At 41.1% G+C, this 26,259-nt stretch overlaps 2 protein-coding genes across 3 annotated transcripts in view; both read left to right on the plus strand.

The window, feature by feature from the left end:
- LOC136754667 (protein FAM219A) overlaps positions 1 to 6,200 on the plus strand; it is a 43,960-nt gene extending 37,760 nt beyond the window's left edge. Inside the window, exon 6 of one of the 2 annotated variants that reach the window (XM_066710699.1) lies at positions 451 to 6,200. In XM_066710699.1, the coding sequence (XP_066566796.1) occupies positions 451 to 606 (156 nt within the window). In that variant the 3' untranslated portion in view covers positions 607 to 6,200. Of the gene's footprint in view, positions 1 to 447 lie in introns of both variants that reach the window. The other variant, XM_066710698.1, reaches the window with a different exon arrangement.
- Positions 6,201 to 10,094: 3,894 nt separating this feature from the next.
- LOC136754668 (BOS complex subunit ncln) lies at positions 10,095 to 25,351 on the plus strand. The gene is made up of 16 exons (XM_066710700.1): positions 10,095 to 10,297; positions 10,855 to 11,051; positions 12,350 to 12,540; positions 13,892 to 14,036; positions 14,619 to 14,716; positions 15,529 to 15,606; positions 18,735 to 18,838; positions 19,474 to 19,562; positions 19,783 to 19,922; positions 20,685 to 20,863; positions 20,965 to 21,052; positions 21,564 to 21,602; positions 23,689 to 23,861; positions 24,029 to 24,082; positions 24,745 to 24,823; positions 25,138 to 25,351. The coding sequence occupies exons 2-16, from the start codon at positions 10,937 to 10,939 to the stop codon at positions 25,195 to 25,197; spliced, it is 1,632 nt and encodes a 543-aa protein (XP_066566797.1). The 5' UTR covers positions 10,095 to 10,297; positions 10,855 to 10,936; the 3' UTR covers positions 25,198 to 25,351.
- The last annotated feature ends 908 nt before the right edge of the window (positions 25,352 to 26,259 follow it).

Here is a 26,259-nt window from a genome sequence, read left to right on the forward strand (position 1 = left end):
TTATTATTATTATTAATATTATTTATTTCATAGCAGACGCCCTTGTCTAGGGCGACTTACAAAATATAAGAGCAATACAAAGTGCAATAATACAGTGCAGTTCAAGGCATCTTCACCTCGAGGCTCAACTGGATTAAACCTTGAACTCTAGCCCACATGGTTTCCCTCTAATTGGTGGCGTTCCTTACGGTATAATATTCTGTTTTTACACCAGGGATTCCCAGGCCATTCCTGGAGGACCCCGTCAGACTGGTTTTTGTTCAACTGAGATATTACTTGCTTAATTGAAACCATAATTCAACTCTCAATGCAATATAAGGCTCAATTAAGTAAGTAAGAGCTCGGTTGGAACAAGCAAGCAGGGCCGGGGGGTCCTCCACTCCGCGACCGCTTTGTGAATCCCTGTTTTACACCCTTATACTCTAACCGGCCCCTCCTCCTCTGCAGCAGATCAACCAAGACTTGAACATCCAGCTGTTGAAGGACGGCTATCGGCTGGATGAGATCCCCGACGACGAAGACCTCGACCTCATCCCCCCGAAATCCGTCAACCCCACGTGCATGTGCTGCCAGGCCACCTCCTCCACTGCCTGCCAAATCCAGTAGCGTGTGGCACCCGAGGCCTGCAGTGAGTCCATCCCGCCACCAGGCGGCGACAGAGGGCAGGCATCTACTAAATGCCACTGCTCACTCGTACACGAAAAAAAAAAAAACTAAACAGGAAAAAAAAAAAAGAAAAATATTTAAAATTAAATAAAAACTAACAGCCATTGCTTCCTCCTATGGTAGGACATGTACTTCTTTCTGTGTTTTAGAGCCAGGAGGAATCAATTTGTGAGCCACCTCCCCGCCAACATTGTGATACAAACAGAAAAAGAACAAGATAGTGTCAAGCTCAATAAGTAAATGAATAAATTAACTTAATTCTAAATTTCAGGCAGCAACGCTGATGAACACAGCTGCTCTTTACCAGATTCACTTATGTTTCTTTTTCTCTTGTCGCTGAAAACTATGATTCTATGATTGTGTATTTCAATTTTATGGTTACAAAAATAAATGTATTTAAGCGGACAGAACGAGAGGTTGAAGTGCGGGGAGAGAGACGGGCTCGGGCGTCTGGTCTTTCTCCTTCCTGGCTGGAGTGATGGGGGTTTCTAGGTTACATTGTATATTCATCTCCTCTTTCAGCACTGAAAGTAGTACTGTAGCAACACTAGGGATTTGCACTTGTCAACAGTTTGATAGATATTCTTTTTATTTTTGTAATTTTAATTGATTTTGTTTCCTTTTTTTTGTTTTTCTGAGAAAGGAAGGATTTTGAAGTGTGTTCCAGACTCGTTTCCGCACTGACGTCAGCCTGGTCTTTGTCCCCTTTTCATAGCTGCGCTTCTTTCTTCTTTCTTCTTTCATCTTTTGGGTTTGAGGAAGGGTAGCCGAGGCAGATAAGATGATGGTACCGTCCTCTGAAGTTTTGATTTATAAACAATAAAGAGTTCAATACGGATGGGTACTAGTACTAGGTACAAGAGTACAGTCTTTCTTGGTGCCACTGTAAAACACACCTTGAGAAAAAGACTGACACAATGGACATATCATCCCTTTTTCCTCCGATTGATGTGTCCAGTGGCTCCAGTAGGTACAGGTACATGTGATACCCATTCTCATTGGAGCCAGAGTCCATATACAGGCCGTTTTCATTCAGATTGTCGATTTGTTATAATCCATAATATGAAGGCCCCTTTAACTTGCTGCTAATTAATTTGGGGTGCCCCAAGTCCTGTTCCTTGCTGTCTAGTCTGTATTGTTTTAGCACAGGTGAGGACAAGTATCAGACCTTGAATGGAAAACAACTGTGATCGATATTGGCAAATTATAGCATTAATAATGTAGAACCTGTTTTGCTTATACATAGGTATATGCTTTTTTTTTATTTGGTGTCGTAACAGAGGGAGGAAGCTTCACAAATATATTGACTTGACGTAAAAACAAAATTTCAGCTGTGACCTCGGGATTCCTTCTGGCTCTCTGGCTTTGTGTCTGTATTTTTCCACCAAGGCTATCACTGATCAGACAGCAGTTCATGTATCATAGCGTCTGTGTATGAGAGTGAATAAAGATAGGCTGAAGTTAGCAGGCAGTGCCCGCCGCACGTCACACTGACACTGGTACCTTATTGGGCGTCGGGCGTGGCCGCGCTGACCCCTGGTTTAGAGATCTATAGCTTCACCGTTTCCCACTGAAGTAGTTGAATGTGGAAAAGTTACCTCTAATGTTCATTGTCCTCTTTATGCTAATCGAAGGATGGCAGACTATTTTATTTTAACACTGGACTTATTTACATGTCTAGCTTAGTGGTTTGCAGATATTCTGTTCAACAAAGGCAGCAGCTCAAATACAATCTTTCCCTGCTTCTGAAATTAAAACCATGACAAAATCTCTCTAGAAAACTATAAATAATTATTGTTTTTGTTATGTTGGAGACTGTTTCGCTACCTATAAGACCATCTCCACCCTCAACCTAGTGAGGCAACATGGCAGCAGTCTCTTTGTGAAGTGAAGTCCCATAAATCCCCCTGATTTCTTCCCACATGAGTTACACCAGTACTGTCACCAAGTCCTGCCTGGTCTGGACTCAGCACTCTGTATTCTTGCTCTTAATCAATCCCTTGGAAGTGCTTTAGTAACTACAAAAGAGACTGACAATTATATATATCATCAGGAAATCCATAAGGAAGACTTTCAGTTAATATGCAGATAAATGCTTCTGACTGTGCCAAATGAATGCCTACTTGCAGATGTAATTAACTGTTAACTTCTACTTAGACAAGTACATTATTTTCTCATAGGCAAGACAGTGGGACCTCAACTCAGACAACAAGCATATGCCCACGTTGGTCACAATTCATTTTACTCCTCAAGTATAAGACATGTGGAAAGAATCTTATACAGGCTCAATACAAGTAAACAGTTACTTGTAGTTAAATCCCCAGCTCTAAAATTACCCATAAGTTTGTGTATTTTTCCCAAGAATGTGATTTGAGATATTGACAGTCTGTGGGATGGTACTCTGTGGATCAGCCCTCCTGTTTATCAGGTACAGGAGTTGAGGGATGACACGTCTGTTAAGAGGTTATGACTTGAAAATGTAGTTTGATATGTGTGATAATGGTCCCCAGCAGGTGTGAAAACCAGTATCCTATTAGTCTATTATCACTTGTCATTTGAGGTTAAGTGGGAGGTACATCAGTGTGGTTTCACAGTCTGTTCGAATGGAAATAAAGTACCGACTGAGGTGACTCGGAGAAAGAGCTGGTTAAATGGGGGGACAGAAGATCTGACTCCGCTGCTTTGAGTCCGTGTTCCTGGCTGTCTGCTGAAATCAGCTTATGCCCATTCTTTGACTGGAAATGGGGAGGCCTGCTGGGATGCGGGTTAGATATATACGACAATGGCGCTTGACTTTCTGGGATTATTGGAGTCACTTCCACAGTTAGCCTGCAGCTCCCCAATGAAAGGCAGATGATTGCAAAGAGATCTGCGCACTGTTAGCAGTTGCTATTGGGAGAAACTCCATTACAGCATCACCGATCACATACAGTTTACGATGTGATTTAAGAAGCAGTGACCACTCCCCCTTCCCATGGGGAATCCAGGGCAAGGTTATGGAAGACGCTTGTTTGTCTCCGCTGCCTGGAGTGGTCTATTTGTTGTGTCCAAATACCTGGTACACAAATTCTCTTCTTGATTGGTGGAAAGACAACCCATTTTCCCTTCCATAGCCCAATAACTCAATGCTCCTGTATGAGCTAATTTAAAAGAGTGGGCTGGGCAGGAGAGCCAGTCAAGAGTGAATCCAGGGTAGTGTAGGGTTCCAGTTCCTGGTGAGATTGTCTGCCATTATATGGCCTGGTAAACTCAGCTGAGATTCCTGCTCTTCGTCTAGTTTTACCTTAAAATACGTCTTCTGAAACCTAGAGCGATGTGCAAATTGGCCTGTGCATGAGAATGATCTGAAGTCATTAAGGGACATAGCTTTGCTTCAATGGTGACCTTAATCGGTCAGGCAAAAGAAAATAATCTAGTCTTTTTCATTGCTGGCAGCGCCTTTAGATTCACTGAGGCTTGTCTTGAGGGAGATAGTTATGATGTGTTCAGCGTAGACTGAGCAACAGCCCCGATTGCTCTGAGCCTCAATGGCAGTCGTAATGAAATACTTCATCGTCGTAAAGGGTCTTCCTCAGCTTTTACAGCTGCATGGCCCATTTTTACACAGTTTTGTTTTTAAGTTTACATGCTGGTTTGAAATGCAATACAAGCACAAAACATATCAATCCTACGGAATGTCACCCTTTTCAACAGGCACAGGCTTTTTTAATTGTAGAACAGTTTTAATGTATTTATTTAATTGTGTATCTTAATCTACAGAAGGTTCTGTGGGAATGTAATTTGATTGTGTTCTGTATTCTGTTGGTGCCAGAGAGATTGTGCGTCTGCTAGCATTAAAGACACCCCCCCCCACCCCAGCCACAGTAGTGTTAGTCTTCATAGTTTCAGTCGGTTGTCAGCTGACAGCGCTGTAAGTCAGAGAGCAGTTGTGGACAGAGACCGTCAACAATTGCTGTGACAATTTGTTGTACTGTTATTAATATTATTCAGTAACAATAGCGAAAGCAAACAGGGAAGATGGTCGATGAACTTCTCCAGTTACGCCCGCATTTCTGACCACAAGGAATGTAAAGGACGAGTCTGACAGTATAACCCCAGACATCACTATTCAGCAGTTTGGTGTGAACTCTATTGCACAGCAGCAGGAATGACTTTTGGCTTCTGTCACTGAGTAATGTAACAAAAATGTAAACACGCGTAGAAAAATAATAATCACAGCTCTCCCGTGCGTTGTGTGCCAGGGCTCTGGCTGTGTGCCGCTCTGCCGCTCTGGACAATGTGATGGGGTCTGCTGCCGTACACTTAGGGTGCTGTCTTGCAGAGATACGCTGGCTGCATTGTTGGTCACGGCTGTTATTGACAGACAAGTGAAAGTTCAGCCAGTGTTTTTATTTTATTTAGTTGGTCATTACAATCATCTTTGCTGATGGCTTTGAAGATAATGCTTTTTGAGATTAGTCTTAAGGACACATCGCTATTATAGATAGTTGCCTGTAGTGTTTTGATTAGGATACCATTGCCAACTGGATGGTTGAATGGCTGGCGTGTTTTCAGCATGGCACCAGGGATGCCAGGGTCTATGGTTTGATCACTGTCTCAAGCCAAGCGTTTCATTGGATTTCTTAGTGAATTAAGCATTGATGATGCTATGACTAGTTGCAACCAGATTCAGCTGAGCGTCTGCCTCCACTGTATTGTGTTGTAAACTGTGAGGTTGTGTACCCAAGTCGCATGTGTAGATGAACCCACACATGACATGAACATGAACGATCTCTTTCCAGATGATTCAATCAAATTCATTCATTCATTTACCACACATGAGTGAAAATGGTATTGACAGCCCACCCAAAAAAGAGAGAGATTGTATTTGATGAAACAGTTGTCAGTAACGGGGTTAGTTGCATCTTCCAGGCTTCGCTGAATTCTACTCCAGCTTCATAAACTGCCACACAATGATGTGTTAGGGAGTAAAATTAGAAAGCGCTTCTGTATTCATGTTTGCCTGTTTCCTTACCATGTTTAAAGCATACATTATTTTTTTATTATGGTTACAACTTGAGAGAAACAGTATACAAGCACATACTTCAAAAAGATTGTGAACTCCTTCCTCTTGCAACGTGATCAGCACCTCTCAACTTATCTCCTTTACCCAGAATCCAATGCATCTCTTACCTTAACCAAACTCTGGAAGATAAAAAAACCGATGGGGGGAAAAAAGATGAAGTTTGATTTTATTTGATTTTTTAAGTGTAATCTCAATATAGCACCTGCTCACGGCTCTGAATAAGTTTGCAATTAGAGTATGCCTTAAGTGATAACTTCTATTTATTGTCAGTGTTATGTTTTAATTTATTGAAAGGGATATGAAAAGTATGCATTTTTTTTAACATAGGAACACACACATTGTTTTTATTATTATTATTATTATTATTATTATTATTATTATTATTATGTGAACATTTCCATGCCAGTATTTAACATTGTTATTGTTCTATGTAGTGTAACATATCAATAAATACAAGACAAGTGGAAATGTATTCTTGTGTCTCTCTTTTCTTGTATTGAGTCTCTTCCATTCTTTGTGTACTAAGAATGCTTATATGACTTATAGTATGAATGATGTACACTAGGTTAAAACTATATTTTAAATTAGTTTGATACGAATCACACTTGTTTAGCTGCTCGCAGATTTGCCTCTCTTTAATCTAACTGGAATGGTGTGTTTGGATCTGAAGAAAACCAATAGTTTTTTAGATTTTCTGTAAGTCTGTAATTTGCATTTATTGAAGAATCCCAAAAAGATGTCCAGAGGATACCAAATAAGAAGCAGCAACGAACGATCGCATACTGTGATACAGGAAAAACTCATACTTTTGTACCTGCATGACATTGGTTTCTGCTGTTTTTTTAAATAATATGTAAAATACATTGATTTATGGTCTTTAAAAGAAAAAAAAGCATATCTGACCTTTATTACCATGCATATTCCTTTCATGCATGAGGGCAAATATGTGTCTTGGTGGTTTGATTTGAGAGTCTTATTATGAACGCAGATTATGAATGCATGGACCCTACTGATGTATTTCTGAATAATTTTCACCTGAGCGTTTGTATGGCTTCTTAAAGGGCAGATTGTCACTGATTTGGCTCTTCCTGATAACAAGGTTGACTGCATTATTAGTGACAATGTCCTTCACAGATTGAAAATTGGATGATGGTCTTTCATTACTAGTGACCTTTCTCTACCCATTCCCCATCCATCACAGTGCTGGACTAGAATAATGACACTTGCAAAGCAATAAAGGACACTAACGAGAAGTAGCGACTTGCGCTGGCTTCCACAGGCCTGAATAGACTTAATGGAGTTCTTCCCATCGCACTGCTATCTCGCAGGTAATGGAGTGGACGCCACATTATCAAGACTTCATTATATAATTTTGTGAATTGATTCAGGTAACCACAGAGGCATGGAACAAAAAACATGTTTCTGAACAGCATCTTTTTTTTTCTTCAATGTTATTGCTTTGGGCTTCTAAATCTGGACTCTTAAAAGTCTGTTCTACACTACATGACTAATTGATTTTACTTAGTATTACACCGCAGTCCTAGACTTTATAAACTTGTTTTCTACCTCGAGAAGAAAAAAAAAGACGATCCTCGTGTAAAATGTTCATTATAGCAGTGGTTCTCAATCCTGGTTCTGCTGGTTTGTGTTCCAACTGAGCTCTCAATTATTTCATTGAACCCTTAATTGAACTAATAATTTCCTAAATCAGAGCCTTTTAATGATTTTTAACAGTAGGGGTTTTTAATACAAAATTGTATAAGGAAATTACTTTCTTATTAATGAACCAACTTTTTATCAGATACACAATTTAAAGAGTCAAATGTAAGCAAATTACTTCAATTAAGTGTTCAATTAAGTAATCAGTTGGAACACAAACCAGCAGGGTAGGTGGTACTCCAGGACCAGGATTGAGCACCACTGCATTATGGTGTCCTATAGTATGTAATTGATTAATTAGCCAATCACTGTTTGTGTGTTTAACAGGCCAATCAATCAATTAGAATCCCATACTAGGCATATGAATTAGACCACTGTTTTGGCTACCACCGGAGAAACCATTATCTGTTTGGTACTTTTAAACATTAAAGCCTTAATGGGACATCAGTGACTAGAATACTGTGTTTAAAGACTGAGGTGTTGAGCAGGGAGTGAAAGTGAGATTTTGACCCAGTTCACTCTCTCCCAGGAGACATGCGAATGGCACGGACAGATTGTGCTCCACAGACCAAGAGGAGAAACTGCAACCCAGCAGGCTTGTTGAAAAGGACGCTTCAGCACAAACATTCCTCAGGTGTGTTTCTTATGTTGTTGTTTTTATGTTCACCTTACAAGACAGTTAGTGTTTGAACTAGAGTTTCTGAGAGGGATAGCACAGTCAGTTTGTTTCTGACTAGCTAGAATGGATGTACCTTTTCTGCCAGGGGTTTATACCCTGTCACTGAGATGCTACATTCTGCTTCTTTCCATCTGAACTGGTTAAGAGACAGAATAGCAAAAGGGAGCAATGCCTATTGGCTAATTCTGTCACCTTAATCCCAGAACAAGATCAGTGGAGTCCCTTTAAAAGAAAAAAGGTTGCTCACCTCAGACTGCAAGCTGCTATGCCTCCAGAATACATTGGACTTTGGATCTGTTAACCCCTGTGTTTTGTGTCATGGTCTCATGGATTTATTGCTGATTGAAACAAAAGGAACAATTTCACAGAGGCCACAGGCATCACTGTAGGTTCGGAGGGCAGAAGGACATAGCTTGTTGTTCACCAGGAGAAAGAAAGCTGCTGTCAGTCTATAAATAAGTTAAAGAAAATTGAGCGGTGTATATTTAGTATAGTGTAGTCTTCTACTTAGTATATTTATTAGTGTGCATACCAACTAAAACTGGGGGATTATGGTTAGAAAATAAAGGAGTTATTCCTTTTTCAAAAGGACTCCATCAATAAGTTCCCTGTTCATTTTTAACATGGTACAAAATGTTAATTAGAATTGAATGTTGAATACAAAAAATAGTAAAGTTGTTAAGATTATTTTGTATTTTACATTTCTCTGATACTTTTATACTCTGTTATCTGGCTTTGAAATGACAGGTCATGATGTGAATGGCTCGGGGACAGATATTTAAAAGTATTTAAGAAAACACTGTGATTCACTTCAGGTAGAGCATCAAATCACAGCTCCATCTTAACAAGGAAAGCAGAAAGCCAGCGGCAGTATCATACCAATGACAGGTGAGATAAGACCCGACCCGATGGCTCAACACCCTCCGGTTTCTCACCAGCGCCCCAGCCAGCTGTCATTGAGTTCTGAGGGAACGAGTTCCAAAAGTAAAGAGTAAAGAGTCATTTATAAGGGATTGCAGGAAGGAGATAGAGAGGACTAGCCTGGCGGGCACAGGGGGCAAGGTAGGGTATACCCTGGATCGGACGCCAGTAGTATCTTAAGACTGGGTTCATGCCCGTAATGCTGCAAACCATGCAGTTACTGGGTCTTTTCTGCACTGAAGAGAGAAGATTCCCTGTGCCAGATTGTCAGCAAATTATTTGAATATCCATGGCCTTAATTAATAAATTACTGAGGATGCTTAATATGGATATTTACAGGATTTTAAAAAAATTGGGTCATGTGTGATGTGAATTGCCAAGCTGTGTTTGCTTTTTTTAATCAACTATTCAAGCGTGCATTAATTACAATCAGTACATTAGATTTATTAGTGTTGAAATGTATCATAGGCTACTGTATGCCTCATGAATTCTAAATAAAAGATTGTGTACTCAGTGGATTTGATTAATTATTATTATTATTATTATTTATTTATTTATTTATTTATTAGCAGACGCCCTTATCCAGGGCGACTTCATAACATCCTATTATTCACAATCTGATGATATTTAATACATTTGCATTTGTACTTTTACAATGTGTATAGTTTTTAGCTCCATATAAGGGAACAGCATAAACAGCAAAAAAATAAATACAATCTATGAAAGTTTGAAGAGTTTCTGTATGTTAATCAATTAATTAAAGCTGGTTTATAGTATATTCATTTATTTTTGTCATATATTTGATTTATAAAAGAATTACTGTATATCTTTTGGTTGTTTATTACTACAGTTCTGAGGGACAATACAATAAGTGCCAATTCAATTATGAAACCATTGAAACGATGTTCAATGATCGATCTTGATCATTATCTATGCAATAATAACATACGCCCCACATCCTTAAGATAGGATGGTCACGCTTGGAGTTGGCGGGGAGTTGGGAGAGCTGGTGATTAGCTGTGTATCTGCATGGGACAGATGGCAGTCGTGGATTTACCAATCCTCACCCCACCCCCTCTCTGTCTGGCAATCCGGAGGCTGGAGGACACGGTGTATACCTGCTCCATTGTGGGACACCCAGAGGGAGCAGGCAGGCACCCTTGGCCAGGTACGGAGCAGTGTGTGCCCTGTGTGTCACAGAGATCTCTCCTGCAGGTAGTCTGGGCACCAAACTCTTGTCAGGAGTTTCCCAGTGGGAAGAAGAGGTGAAACAGGAGGATTGGTTCAGTGCACGCTTGTCCACAAAGGTTAGTGCTGCTGTGAAAAATACAGACCTTATCAATTAAAGGATTAATGACATTGCAGTTGCACACGAAGAAAATGCTAATCATTCTAGTAACACTGATATAAATAGTACTACTGAGATACTGCTGCTTAAATTGTTACTACTACAACTACTAATATAACTACCTCTGCTACTACTACGTGGTATACTTATGCTCAGTATATTTAATTCTATATTTCTTTGACAATGTTTCGTTTCCTACTTTGCTTCTGTGAATTCCCTTTGTTTTCTCCGGGACAGCATTTGCACTCGAGCAGTTAAGCTCATTAATCTTAAGAATCCAAACAGCTGCCTTTTGTCAAAATGAAAGGACACGAGGGAGACACACACCCTGCGATTGCATTTAATTAGTCAATTTATTTAAATGGCTTCGTCCTAAATGTCAGTGGTTGTGGAATACAAAAAAGAAGAGGTTTGGGAAAGAAATACACTGAAACAAAGTTACAATTGTTTTGATGCTCATGGCTTTGAGGCTTAAACGACCTAAACTTATTCTTTTAAAATATGTATATATCCTAGTTAATCAACGTCTTCTGCATCGCTTCTTGAAGAGGAGAGAAGGGGAGAGGTGTGAGAGCTGTGTGAAGCTCCTGTGAGAACCATGTGGCTGGTTCTCTGGGTTCCTCTGCTGCTCTCCCCGGCCCTGGCAGGGGCCCATGTCCACGAGTTCACAGTGTATAGGATGCAGCAGTACAACCTTCAGCAGCAGAAGCATGGTAAGCAGCACTTGCCCTGGCTTAGCAAGTAGGGTGACGGGTTAAGGTTTTGGTCTGGGCTTATACTGCTTATACTTATGTGGTAAACGTCAGAATGAGGAAGGCGTGAGAGATCCAGGTCTTATTCCTGCAGTATTCACACATGTTTGAAACAGGAATAGCATCCAGCAGTAACATAAAGGGTCACAGAAGCCCTTCTCCTTATTCAGCCCACCTTTGCTATCTCTACCCCAGGACTCTCCAACCCTGGTCAGTTATAGCCCAATCCAGCAGGGTTTATAGCTCACCTTGAAACAATCATAAAAACATGGACATATTTCCTTGTGCTCAATGAGAGACTATTTGGAACCAACATCTGAATACCCTTCAGCTCAAGGCCTCAGTAAATCACATAATTACAGGTGATTTGCTTCTCTGATCTTATTTATTGTGTCCCCAGTTTTTTGGGGGATAAACTAGTTATATTTAGGCTTATATGGAGAGTACCTGGGTTTTCCAAGTAGGATAATTAAACATAATGGAAGCATATCTCTTTAGAGAGGAAATCTACATGGATGTAATACAAAATAAACACCAACCGCAAACTACAGTACACCAACAATGTAACTTCATGGACTTCTCTGCACTATGTGATAGGGAAAAACAGGTGCAATATGCATGATCTTTGTGATTTTCTATGGTGTGTTGCTCCCTGTATATCATTTTGCCAGATTAATTGTCATCATGTAATAACATTGATAGAGTAACATCTATAAACAGTGTTGCTCGCTGCAAAGCACTTTCATTGTAGCCATTGATTTCCAAGAAAATATGATCCTCTCCTCTAAATAAATGCTAAGTGTCAATGCCACCGGAAGCTAGTGCCCGTGCCTTGACACAGGAAGAAAAATAAATGAATCCAACACATATATTGAAACAGATGGCATACATCCATTTATAATTTAGCTAGGTTTCAAATAGACCATGTGACACATCAATGGAAAAAGTAAAAAAGAAAGTACCACAGAACTCACATTATGTAAACTGAGCTTATCTTTCCTAGCTTTAATTTTCCTTTTTCATAGATAAACATGCTTGACATGCAGATGGTAGCTTTTACTGCTAACACTGTTCTATTTTTGTTCTATTTAGTCCACTGAAAAGAGCTCAATAAAATAAGAAGACTGACAACCCTAAACAATAAGGACTGTAATAAATCTGAGTCATCGTTTGGTATATGAGGCAGTTTCAACAGAACGTTACAAATAAGATGGTGGATTGTGCTGCCATGTTGTGACCGGGCCCGTGTCTCTGCCCAGGCTGTCGGGGGGCTCTGGTGGTAGCTGACGCTCGCACTGTGGAAGAGGCGGTCCTGACCTGGCGCTGTGTGGTCATGAGGCTGCCGGACTTTACTTTGGACCAGTACCAGGCCGCACGGCAGCAGAACGCAGCCTCTGTGCTTATTCTGGTGCCTGAAAACATCTCCTCTGTGCCTCAGGATGTCATCCAGGTACCAGTCGACCCAAAACGTCTGCACAGAAAAACAAATCACAACACAGCTGCTTACAAGCAACACCAGAATGACAATTGATCTGATGTGATTGATTCATTGGTCCTGGGTCAAGACAGTAAAGAACAGAAGGGTGTATACATTTTCTTTAGATTGTATTTATACTGAACAGAACTTTTTGTTCTCCTCCTTCTCTGATTTGGGCTAATTAATTACAATCCAAAGCTCACTCATAAATGCAAGATGTAATTTAAAAAACATGAATAATTGCTGTAGCTCTACCACACACCCAGACAGCTCCCTTTGAAAAGATTTATAGCCGTTGAAAGAGTCTTTTAATTGCATGCAAAACTTCTGGCGCCTCGATCATTTCTGCTTTCTCTCTGGGTTCTCGCAAGGTAAAGTGTGCGCCGCTCTTATCAGTTTCCTTAATGTCTGCTCTGGGACAAAAGGGAATTACGATTAATTAACGGATGTATTTATTTATTTTACTTTATGAATTTATGTGGCTGATGGCGAACCACCACCTCCTAACTCAGTTCAGTCAACTGCAATCTTCACAAGAATTAATACACATTGAGAAAACCTTTCAAATGTTTAATAATTTAAGTTTAATAAACAATACTTACAAAACTTAATGAATGAGTGAATATCGTTCTCTCAAATGAAAGGTGCAATTACTTATGTATGCAACTGTGTGTGTGTGCAAGTATAGGCCTATATATCTTTGCATAAAATACTTTGCATAAGATAGGAAGTAGACAAATGGGCCACTAGTTCTTCAGATCTCTGTTTCCCCCTTTTTTGTGAAGGAGAATGACAGTTCCGTTGATCTGTTTTGTTTTTAATTCTGAGAAAGTTTGTGAATAGTTTAGTTTTAACAGATAGCTTCTCAATTTCTTCTCCAGCTTCTTTTAGGATCTCCACTGTGATTCCATCATCTCCGGGTGCTTTTCCATTTGTCTACAACATCTGGTATTTCACTTGTGTTCATGGAGACATCTTCCTCTTACTGCCGCCTACAGACGATGAAAAATGGAAAAGCACCTGGAGATCCTAAAAGAAGCTGGAGAAGAAATTGAGAAGCTATCTGTGTGTGTGTGTGTGCGTGTGTGTATATGTACAGATATAGAGAGACCATGCTAATACTTTGCTAAAATGAATGTCACTGTATGAATGATTCACAAGATGCCAAAAGTTGCTGCATTAGTCGTGATCTCCCCCTGACCCCTCTGCAGTGCCGCGCTGTAGTGGCTGTAAGCAGTGAGCTGCACTCCAGGCGAGTGACACACAGGCGCTGTGGAGCGAGCGAGTGAAATGAGGCTCTAAATATGTCGTTGTGTCCCGGTAGCAGTTCATGCTGACCGAGGTGGCGGTGGTGTCCAACGACACGCTGATGCCAGTCTACGTTGCTGTGGAAGACGAGGAGCTGCTTGCGATGTACGAGGAGGTGAAGACCGCCACGCTGGCCCGCCGCTCCTCCTCTCTGCTGCAGGGTGAGATGCGATACGAAGCCAACCCAACCCATCCTCTACAGCCCTGAGGATATTCTGTAACACTTTAGTTGGTGGGCTGCAATTGTTACTTTATAACGACTTAATAAACACATATTGTATGTTTATAAAGTGTGAACATATAGGAAAACGTACCACTTATTCTTCACTTGCAACCAATCATTGATTGAGGTAATAACATGCTATTAATACATTGTTACTACAGTATAATGAATAATTTATACATGTAAATTGCAACCCCTGATATTAAGTTTTCAGAAATGTTCAATTAAAGTTTTCTAAAGTTTCCCAACCCCTTTGGTCCAATCTGAACTCTGTCCTGACGTGAGCAGACTGGGAATTATCCAATGCTTTCCAAACACACATCTACATCCTCAAGTATCCCACCTGACCAATCCCTGTGTTGGGGAGTTAATCCACCCCACAGTAAATACAAGAGGAGCCCTTAGTTATGTATCCCACAGTTCCATTGAATCTATATATCTCACCCACGAATTTGAGCATAGCAGCCAAGTCTGGTCAGTATCTCTGGGCCCGGATGCTGAGTGGCCATTCTCTGTTTAGTTCTGTTCAGCGCGGTGACAGCCAGTGGGTTCCAGATGCTTGCTGGCCGTGACGTTCCCATCAAACCAATCAGTGATACCAGCTTCATTACTCTGGAGGTGAGAACATCTGCATGCTGGGGGTAGAACTGTAACAAAGAAAAATAATAATTAAAGAAACAAACAAACACGGTTAAAAAAACTTTTTTTGTCAGTATCCCCCAGAACAAAACTTTAAATGTATGGAGATTGTTTCTATCTTATTATTTATCAAATCTATTCTGTTCTTTTTCACTTTCTTGGAAAATGGTGAACTGTAGATTTTAGTTTTCAGTAAATCACCTTTTACGACCATTCATTGTAGTGCAGGAGCAGAATGTAAAACTTCTTCTTCAAATCTGCAAACTAGCAATAAGCAGGGTTTGTTACTTTGTGCCAAAGCTCTGTAACTGGCTCTCTGGAGATAAGAGTACTGTGGTAATCCATGTACAAGAAGGTAGGAAGGCAGACCTGACAAACAGACAGATAAAACAAAGAAATGAAGGACTCTGGAGAGTGAGGGCACAAGGCTAAGTGGTGTAATACCTTTCCTCTGACATGTTCTATCAAATAAATCTTGTTTGTGTTAACCGTGTCATCGTGGTAACACTTAATGATGGTGCAGTTGAATGTTAATAGAATCATTTTATTGATAGTTCTTGTGTCTGTGATGTAGCAGCAATCGACCAATTTTAATAGCATAACATTTACTTCTGAGCCCTTGTTGTAAAATGGATGAGGTTTCTCCATGCTTGCTTTAACATGGGCAGGATGGAATCATGTCAAGACATTTTCGTTTTAAAACTAAAATAAAAAATAGGGAGTTGCACGCTTCCATAAATAAATCATGCTTGTTCACCTGAACGGGTAGATCTGACAGTTGACTGTTTCAGGGAACTCTTGCTGGACCCCAGGAAGAGCCGCAGACCATCGTCATTGCCGCCCATTATGACTCCTTTGGGATCGCACCTGTAAGTCAGACATTTTAACTCTTTGTGTTAAACCTAGACTCTCACACCTAGACTGGTAATCTGGCCAGGCCATGTTTCATTCCTCATGTTGCCCGATTTGGATTTGGGTTGGCCTTTTCTGGTGGAAGCGAACTCCAGAACATGGTCTAACTAGTTTTGCATTACTGCCAATTTTGCTAATTCGCAGTGTTGCACTGTGGGAAAGGTCAGTGTGCAGCTGGGATAGATAGATTGCAGTTTAAACTCAGTTAACTGACTATGCTATAATCCATGCTCTTTATATTACTTTTCCAAAGCCAAAATATTTATAACTCAAATATTTATGTATGTATGCATGTATTGTTTTATTTATTTAGCTGGACTGCATCTGGAAATCCAATTATTCTGTTTTCAGCACACACATACAAGCAGTGGCAATGGAAATTCACAGTCTTTGACCTATGCATAAACAAGTACATTATCATCCACTATATTCACAAAATATCTTGTCTTTGTTCCTAAACCTCAAGCCCGTTGCATGAAAAAGATTGACAATTGACAACAGCACTGCTGCTGCATAACATCCACTGTGAAATTCTTATCATTGCACTCGGCACGCTTTGTGCTTCTACATGAAATGTTTTCCCTCACCTCAGGAGAACTCTGTGATAAATACCGTGACACAAAGGTGTTTGATTAATTAGACATGATACTCTGGTGGCTTTTGTTAAAGACATTAATTTAAGCCATTTGGCTGTAGAGATTCACTGTCTCCCAGCTCAGTGATTTAGATGCTACTTGTCACTGTAGAAATAAAAAGAGATTCACTCTGAAACTGCCTGGGTAATGCAGTACAGGAATTTACATTTAATGTGCAAAAGGTCCTTCGGGAGTGTAGGCCATTTAGACACATTATAAAACGGTCACTGCCAGAAAAGTGTATATTTCTCTCAGCTTAACTGCACTTTATTTATTTCCATTTTTCTTATATGATGCTTAAATGAAAAAGTGAGAAATTAAAAGTGAACCTCGTGTTTCTCATATATGCTTCTTGCTCAGATATGAGACTTCTAAGTGGTGCTTAGGAGCTGATAGGTTTTAAGAGCCCATTAGTGTTGAAGGTCGTCAGCACACTAGACAAACTAAAACTGGCCAAACAAATTGATAGTTCAAAGGATATTCTGTACAGTCATTATTGGGATCATAAGGCCAAATGAATAAGACCTAAATTATACACAAAAACCCAATTAAGCCATAACAGACCAATCCGAAAGACATTTTCTGTGTATTATGGACTGACTGCATGCTGCTAAAATGGTGTAACACACTCAATGGAAAACAGTTATTAGTGGTATCTCTCAATCCTAACATTATTGTTTTATTCTCGTCTGACAGGGAATTGTCACAGCATGAGCACAAATCGTAATTAGCCAGGTGTTACATTTGCAGAAATACACAGAGGACGGTCTCATTTAACACTCCGTAACTGAGATAGCCAAGCTCTCATGTGTTGTGTCTACCTGAATTAATTTGCAACTTAGCGTTCGTTTGCTCTTTTTGAGCCGCAGAGCCATCACCACTCTTGTGTACGTGGCTCCAATAGAGATGTGTATAAATAAGATCTCAGTCCACTGTAAACAATACGCACTGCTGGTGCACAATCAGTGCCTTGGGCAATCTCGCGCTACAGTTTATTGCAATGCAAATATATCCTCATTGCTACAGAGAAACCACAACAGCTACAATATACCCCCCCACCCCACCTACTCTCTCCCTCTGCTGTAGGGGAGATAATAACAACTATAAGTTTAAGACACTGAAAAGGTGCTATATGGAGACTCAACATTCTGTTACTCTCCAGACCAGCAGCAAACATTAAAAGAACATAATTGATCCATTACTGATGAGAAATATATTCCTACTACCAGTCCTGAGACAGGTGTTTCTCAAGAGCCAAGGCTGTAATGTCTTAAAACTCCCGGCTGATGTTTGTTGAACTGGTAAGATGTTTATCAGGGACATAAATAGAGTGGGTATTTTCAGCTCACCGTAGGATTGTGGAGTACAGATAAAATCCATAAGAAAGGAGTGCTAAACCTCTCAGTGCCTTTTTGGGCTGTGCTGAAGAAAAACAAGATTAAAAAAGACACTATGTTGTCACAATTGATCAGAAGCACCTGTAAGAATGGGGTTTGGTGCCACTGCCTGATAAAGAAAATCCTTCTAGCATGAGGTTGGATGTTGAATAAAGGAATTAACATTTCCCTGCAGGAAGGCTGAACAGGGCACAGTCAATTAACACCGAATTAATTTGCAAGTAAAACATTTCAATGCAGTAAAGTATTTTAACAATAGTTATTTGCCCAATTTTACTATAATACATAAGAATGAAATAATACTTAGAATGCTGAATCTATACTATTGAGTTCAGATGCCTCTGCCGTCCATTTCTCATTTTAATGTTGGATTACTAAGCCTGGTCTTTGGTGTCTAGGTGTTCTTGATTTGCAATGGGCCTTGATTTGAGACAGGAATCATTGAAATTACCTTTTTTTTTTTTACGGGAGGGGGCTCACACCCAGCAGCTGTATATATTGAAAAAGAGGAAACATGCTGATACACAGCTAAACCCTCCTACACATCCTCTGTTTTAATAAGGACTTCTTCAGGGCACGGAGGATCTGGAGTCCCGGGAGGCATTGGTGCCTTCCTTTAAGAGTTAAACTCAGAGGGATGTGGGCGACTGAAGCCGATTACAGACCGACACATTAAGTAGATGGGTCTGACTCGGGCAGGCTTTCCAAACAGTTGCTCTGGTTTCTCAGCACAGCCACCTGTCAGTCGAGCGGCCTGTGGGAGAGTCAACCGGTCTGGGTGATTGACATGTTCTGTTATAATGATTGATCCGTTAATGATTAATGTCAGATAACCGATTTACAATACAGGACATGCTAGTGAACCCTTGTATAAATGAATAAATGCATTAATGATTGGATGGATGGGTGGATGAATGAATGAACAAATAAAAAAGTCTCCATTCAGGTGTTTAAAGAACCTTTATACGAGCTGAAAGTTGGATAGAGCAAACAAGTATCAAGTAGGCCTGGCTTCTGTCCTCTGATGCCTGTTCTTGTTGGTGTGATTGGCAGTGGCTCTCGTATGGGGCGGATTCCAATGCCAGTGGAGTGGCAGTCCTTCTGGAGCTGGTCAGACTCTTTCACAAACTGTACAGTGACCCCCGAACCCAGGCCAGGTGAGTTCTGCGTGAGCCAGATGGGCAGCTGCTACCGAGGAGGAGAGAGAGAGGATGATGAGAGAGAGAGAAGGAGGAGTGTGAGAAGAAACATGTGAGTGTGAGGCGAGGACAGTTGAAACCACAACCCAGTTTTAGGAAATAGGCGCTGTACCGCCTGATGACAGAAAGACGTTAATGAGGCATGAACAAAAAACGAGACACAGAACAAGAGAGGGAGAGAGAACAGAGTGACAGTGACTGAGTCAGAGAGGTGTAGACTAAGCCAAAGTGAGACACGCTGCAAGAGTTATGAGGCTTAGTATGATCCACTGTGCCCACGAAACAAAGAAAATGCGTCAATAAACCAGTCACACTGCATGCAATATGATGCGATGAATCATGCAAAAACGTAGGACTGACGTCTAGTTTTGTGAAAGAAATAAACAGATCAATATTCATATGGAAGCCAAGGAGTACACCATTTGACTTTTAGATCATACATGCCACTTCTATGCAGGTTTCATCTCTAGGCTACAAAGACCCGGAGTGAGACTTTTTTGGCATCAGGAGAACGAGGAACCACCAGAGCAACTCTCCTGAAGTAAAAAAAAAAAATACAAACATATATATGCATTTTATTGAATTCTTCTTAGGTACAACCTCCTTTTCTCTCTGACGGGAGGAGGAAAATACAACTACCAGGGAACTAAGCGATGGCTTGAAGAAAACTTGGACCACACAGGTGGGTTGTTGTCAGGACCGTGGTGAGATGAGATGAGATGAGAAAACGAGTGGCGAGAGAAGGAAGGAAGCAGTGTGAGGGGAAGGTAAAGGGATGAAAGGAGGGAAGATTGGAATGAGGCATAGTAGTCTTTTTAAGAGCCTCGCTGTGTCTCCTGCAGTAATGAAAACAGGGGTCTTGGTGATATCCTTGCCTCCTAATACTCCTGTTGTCTGTGCAGAGTCAAGTCTGCTCCATGACAATGTGGCGTTTGTGTTGTGTCTGGACACGCTTGCCAACGGAGAGGGGCTCCATCTCCACGTCTCCAGACCCCCAAAGCCAGGGACGATGCAGCACACCTTCATTCAACAACTGGAGCAGGTGAGCACTGGGCTGACCTGCCATCCCCCTCAGCAATCACTTGCCATATATCGTCCGTCTATATTGATTTGCTTTGTTGTAGACTTCTTCGCGGTTATACACGCAGATGGTAAGCTTTTCCAGAAGACGTGAACTAAAAGTTCATCAATCCACGTGTCTTCCCGTAGTTTCTCATTGGTCCATGTCATTTTAAACGCATGTAAAATCGTATCAAATCCAACTTGTTTCGATTCTGAAATTTCCGCATTACTGTCATACAGCAATCACGGACTCGGTGAGCACGGTGAGATAGGGAGGCACACACTCGTTCATTTCTCCTTTCACTCACATACAAATCGGAGTCATCATCGGATCCAGTGTGCAAGGGCCTTTACACTCAAACTGGGCAGATCCTGCATGTGGGTCTCTGTCTGTGTGCGTGCTCAAATATTGAACGTGCCTAAATATCTGTCCACTAGCTTTCAATTTCTATTTCTAAACCTGGGTTAATTGCTGGATTAGAGTGACTTTAATTTATGCCTGACTGGTTACTCACAGGATTGGGTTCGAGGCTGATTTGAGTCTAAATACATTTTCCAAATTGAAGGCCTCTGGGTTCTCATTCCGCTCATAAATCCTACATTTAACAAATGATTTGCTTAATTTAAATGATGTCACTTTTTTCCTTGGTAGCGGTATATAAGGAGACCTCTGGTTTAAAACTGGGTGACCTGGAGTGGCAGTCTTTCCCTTTGCGTTAGTGTCAACTCCCTTCGTCGGCAGGTGGTATCTTCCCGGTTCCCTTCGGTGAAGTTAGGGATGGTGCACAAGAAAATCAACCTCGGGGAGACGGTGCTGGCCTGGGAGCACGAACGCTACGGTCTGCATCGGATCCCTGGGTTCACCTTGTCCCACCTGGAGGACCCACAGAGCGCAGCGAGGGGCTCCATCTTGGACACAGTGTGAGTGTCAGTGGGACAGGTTTCATACTGTAATTATTATGTATTACTTGTAATGCTGCTAATATTAATAATTGTAATAATCCTGTGTTTTATGTCCCAAGAGCTCAGATTGATATGAGGAAACTGAAGCGTAATACTGTCATTATAACGGAGTCCTTGGCTCGATTCATGTACAACTTAACTGAAAAGGTATGGCTTCTGCGCTCATTTATTATGCTTTACATTTCAGTGGTAAATGCAGGCGTTTGAATACCCATATGCGGATGGCATACTAATATTGTTTATTCTATAGAAAGAGCTGGTGTTTCAATACATCTCTGGTGTTGTGAAGCCTTAAAATGATTGGACAGTGTGATAAAGCCCTGAAGCCGTGGATGAAAGAATTGAAGTAAATAAACGAGACCTCTGAAATTAAATGTCAGTGAAGTTTTATCTCCCAAAAATAAAATCCTCACTTTGAGCCTGAGCCAGATTAAAACAAAACTGTGACCCGCCTGCTAATAGGAAACAGCAATACTGTTATTCGTTTTTGTCAGATATTTCTTCTTATAAATATAATCACTATGAAGTATGTGTTTGCAGCCTGCTATTAGCGGGTTGGGTCAAAGTTTTGATTTAATCCGGCCCTTTGTCTGAATATGGTAATCGCCTGGGTTTATATCATATCCATTCTTGTTATATTTTGTTTTTTTAACTTCAGGGATCTCCAAAGGAGCTCACAGTTTTCAGAGGACACATGGTAAGCTATTCCTCTGAAGTTTTCTGATCACAGCATGTATCTCTGCCTATCAGGAATGTGGGGCAAGTTGATATTAGTATTAATAACAGTGTGCCTATAAAAGCTTTGTCAGCAAGGCCCTAAATATCATGCTGCTGCCCTCATTCCTTTACTGAAAGCCATGAAACCGATGAGGAAAAGATGATGCAAAAAATGTAATTCAGTTTTTTATGGTTTGGTTGTGGAGAAAATATTTAAAATGGCTCAATTGCAACAGATTTCCTGGTAACACTTTAGCATAAGGTGGTGTGATTCCTCATGAATGAATATATGAATGGGGGTCAGCCGCAGACTGTGTGAAAACCCTATGAGACTTGCATTGAATACCACAGGATTATAACATCACTATCTCATGCACATATGATGTTCTGGTGTCGAGCACATGAACTCAAACCCTAACGTGCATGACATATGCATGTGTCTATCCTTCATGCATTCATTCATTAAGAATCACACCACCTTACTATAAAGTGTGACTGCGTGGCTTTAATCACAATGGCGATTGTTGCTTCACATGCCAGTCACTGCTCTGCTGTGGGATGCTGTAGGTGCAATCTAACACAGAGGTACGGCTTGAGCTGTGACTTAACCAACCTTCTCCCTTAATTAGCATGGCTGTCACATTGCAGAGATGGATAGTTTAATTACACTGCTCCTTGCAGAGATTTTAATTAAGGCTTGGACCAGCAGTCATATAAGACCAAACCTCACATTGACAAACCGGGGGATAATGAACTCTTAAAGCAGGTTTAGACCAATACAGCTGCTGACTGGAGGGGAGACAGGAAGACTAGTCTTTTTCGGTGGGGAGTGAGGGAGTTCAGTAACAGAAAATGATTTAATATATAATATATGTATGTATTTGAATATGATAGCATTAATTCTTTATCCATACTTCTATTTACAGTTGCAGTATACTAAGTTTAAAATGTATGTTTCTCCATATATTCTTATGCTTTGTTGTGCCATATCTGAGCGCTTTTAAAGGACTTACAGGGGATAAATGTGGGGCGTGCTTAGATTTCTTCATGTTGACATAATTAAAGCAGGCTTTCAGACACCCTACCTGGACTCAGACTCCTAATCTGCTGCCCTGGAAGAACAGGAGGGATCTTCTGGGACCCTTATCCAGACTTACAATTCCCACTCAGTTATTTGTTGTCAGCTTTGTCTAAAATTCCTAATTGAAAAACAGACAAAGAAAAAGACTTGCGGTGAATTAGAAAGCTTTGTTATTGTTTGTATTCCGACCCACAACATTTACATTTTGATCCAGTCTGGGCTGAAAGCCATAGGGCCGGATTAAATCAAAACTTTGACCCACCCGCTAATAGAAAACTACAGAACTGCACATCATAGTGGTTACATTTATGATTAGAAGAAAGTGGCATCTTACTGAAAACCCAAAACACAGCATGTCACATTATTTGCCAACCATTTATAGTGAGTGTCTGTTAATGAACATTTCATATTTAATATAAGTACATTTGCATTATGTCATGACTACATATTTACTTCACGTATGTGTGTGAGTCAATGTGTAACTTAATGTCTAATTACAGCAAAATATGAATCAGTTACTATCTACCACTATCTGTGATCAATAGCTGGAAGTGTCTTGTAAATTGACTTGTACACATGCTCTGGAGTGAGTAGCCCGTCCCCTGACTACAGAGAGAGCATCAGACATATTCACATAAACATTAGATTCACATGAATGGAGATTTCAGAAATAGGAAGAAAAAGAAAGAAAGGAGAACAGTGAAACCCACACATGAACAGTGAGAGGCAGTGCCTGGCCCTCATCACGGGTGTATGAAGGCTGTGTTTGATGTCGAAGTGCACAGCAGGAGTGTTTGTACAATTCTCAAGTGCGCCCTGCCTGGGTAATAAACTGTGTTGCCAGGAAATACATCCCGCCTCGCCCTGACCTCACGACAGACTCTGCACTTCATGTTATGATAGTTACAGAGTACCATTAAATGCACATTTGGTTCCTGGCTCCCTGTGAAGCACGCCCACATCTCTGCGTTCACGTCTCTTGTAGGAGGTCCAGGAGAGCCGCCTTGCCGCCCTGGTGTCTGCGCTGTCCTCGGTGCCGCGGGCCACCCAGCTGCTCGACCGGGAGCCCAGGCAGCTCCTCCTCCTCGCCTCCCTGGAGCAGCAGCTCAGCAGATACCTGCAACGCGTCCAGCGCCATGCCTTCCGCACAGACCGCCGGTACCCTGAGGGACCCTGCACACGTGTCCCATGTGATTGTGTCTGGATTAGCATCATCATGAAATCCTTACAAGATATTCAGATATGAAATGTCTTCATCAGCTTCCTGATAGAAAAGGGGATTTTTTCAGTGTTACTAATAAAAGTTGTGTGTCTTTTCCCCCCAGAGATCCAGAAGTTGTGTTCTTTGACCAAATGAAACAGCCCATGACGATGTACAGGTCTGTGGTCAGGGGCACCAAAAGTAGGGTGGCCATGTAATTCCATCGTTACCAGGACGGTTTAGACAGGATGGGATTGGCAAATTGCCCTTAAGATAAAGAAAATTGACTTGTAAGTTAGGCATTACACTTTTGCCCTGCTTGATATTTCCATGCATGGCAAACAGATAAAACATCAATATCACTGACTTGATCGGGAGGGAACTTGTATGTTAGAATAGAATGTATAGGCGATTTGTAACGAAATAACAGTAGATATATTTATTATTTTCCCTGATCAAAAATGCCAAACAACAGACAATATGTTGGGTGAATACACGCGTGTTCTCAGCCTTTTTTTGGCATTGTGCTTGCAGAGTAAGGGTAAACACTTTAGCAACAGTGACGTGCCTGTTTAAATAACTGAATATCTTTCCATTTGAAGTCAATTTTAAAATCCCACCCTGTCCCTAGATGAGCCAGTGACAATGGGGTCATACGCTCCCCTTAAACAAGCTGCAATGTGGAGCTTTCTTACTAATGTGAATTTTTTTTCAGTTAAATAAAGGCTACTGAATCATAATTTAACGTGAAGCTTCTTTAATTTAAAATAGATTATGTTTGTGTTCACTGTGACTTGTCAAACTAATTCTTATAAAGGTGTTTTTCTGTGTTTGTACCAGAGTGAAGCCTGCAGTGTTCGATCTGTTCTTGGGAGCCTGTATTGCTGCCTATCTGGGAGTTATTTATTATGCCATTCAGGTGACGTATTATCACTTATTTCCTTAAAAAGTGAAATGATACCAATTTACTTCAAGCCAGTGGTTCAGCTGCTCCCTTTGACTGCAGGTTTTACTGTATTTCCTGTATGTGCATGTCACTAGGCTATTTGCACAGCAGTGGGTGTCTTATGCGAGAACCACAGCTCCTGCCATGTAAAGTCAACCGCAATGTTGATATTAAGATGTGGGCTGACAAACAGCGCAGGCCTGCTGGTCAACATGTTGATGGGAGAATGACCCGTGTTTGGTATATTCTGTTTACTCATGTCTGATACATTGTTTTCTCCTCATCAGAATTTTGGACACCTGTACTCAAAGGTCACTAGGACAGCCATGAAGCCGAAACAGCAGTGAGACGGACACGGGGGCTGATGGGCCACAGTGTGTCCCTGGACCCCGAGGAGGAGCGCCTGGCCGAAAGCACACAAAGCAGGATGCCTGAGGACTGAGGACCAGTACCGTAGGGACGAGCACACACATATCTCCCCACCCCCCCTTTTCACTAACATTATGTATGTATTCATTTAACTCTTTCATTACTTTAAAAAAGAAACATTAAACTTCTTTAATGCTCTTCAAAGGACTCGACTTTTTGTTTGCATAGCTTCTTGTGTTTGTAGGTGTGTGAAGCAAAGGTCTGACACAATGCATTGTGGGTCTAATGTGCAGGTATATGAAAGCATCAGTATTTTACCCTGCTGTTCACTGCCCCATTTTGCTGTCAAGACTCATCATTAACACACTTTCTGGATGTTTAATTACATTAATTATTTCCATTACTGCCAAAAGAGGGCAGATTAATTGGTGGAGATTTTACAGTTGATGAAAAATGATTTAACATGAATTAATCATTGGTGCCCAGATTGTATCCTTACCCACACTCAATATCAAGGGCCTAACTTTTGTACACTCCATGTCCTCTGCTTGACAAATGCAAGATAAGTACAGTTCGAGAGGCAGGGAGCCTGTAAAGCAATCCTAGGAACAAGGCCGCGCGCCATTCATGAGGAGAACATGAGAGAAGATCTACCCGCTGTGCTGAAAAGCGACACTCTGGCCGCGGCGCCTCTCCATTGTGCATCTCTCAGCCTGGATTGACTGTGCTTTATGTCACTTCAATCGGTCTGTCAGCAAGAGGCCGTAACCTGACAGGCTTGGCGGGAGCTTCTGGGGGGGAGAACAAGGCCCACATCCCTGAAAGCCCCTGAATTATTGATTCAGAGAAATCTGCCCGTTCGAAAAGAGGGCTGATCAAATAAGTGGCAGGGTGGTACAGAATAGCAGGAAAGTGTGGCTTCAGATTTGCACGTTCTGTGCTTTCACTTTCAGAATCTCCCTTTGCCGCTAATGTGACACAAATCTTGACTAGGTTTACACCCTGCAACACAATTACAGAAGTTTCCCTGAGAGTCCCAC

The sequence above is a fragment of the Amia ocellicauda genome, chromosome 8 (assembly GCF_036373705.1).
Source record: "Amia ocellicauda isolate fAmiCal2 chromosome 8, fAmiCal2.hap1, whole genome shotgun sequence".
In the NCBI taxonomy this organism is placed as follows: domain Eukaryota; kingdom Metazoa; phylum Chordata; class Actinopteri; order Amiiformes; family Amiidae; genus Amia; species Amia ocellicauda.

Excerpts from the sequence above, each read along its gene's own strand:
- LOC136754668 (XM_066710700.1), top strand. The coding sequence starts at position 10,937 with ATGTGGCTGGTTCTCTGGGTTCCTCTGCTGCTCTCCCCGGCCCTGGCA. Across the intron at positions 18,839-19,473 it reads GACCCCCGAACCCAGGCCAG|GTACAACCTCCTTTTCTCTC; the intron begins GTGAGTTCTGCG and ends AATTCTTCTTAG. Across the intron at positions 19,563-19,782 it reads AGAAAACTTGGACCACACAG|AGTCAAGTCTGCTCCATGAC; the intron begins GTGGGTTGTTGT and ends TTGTCTGTGCAG.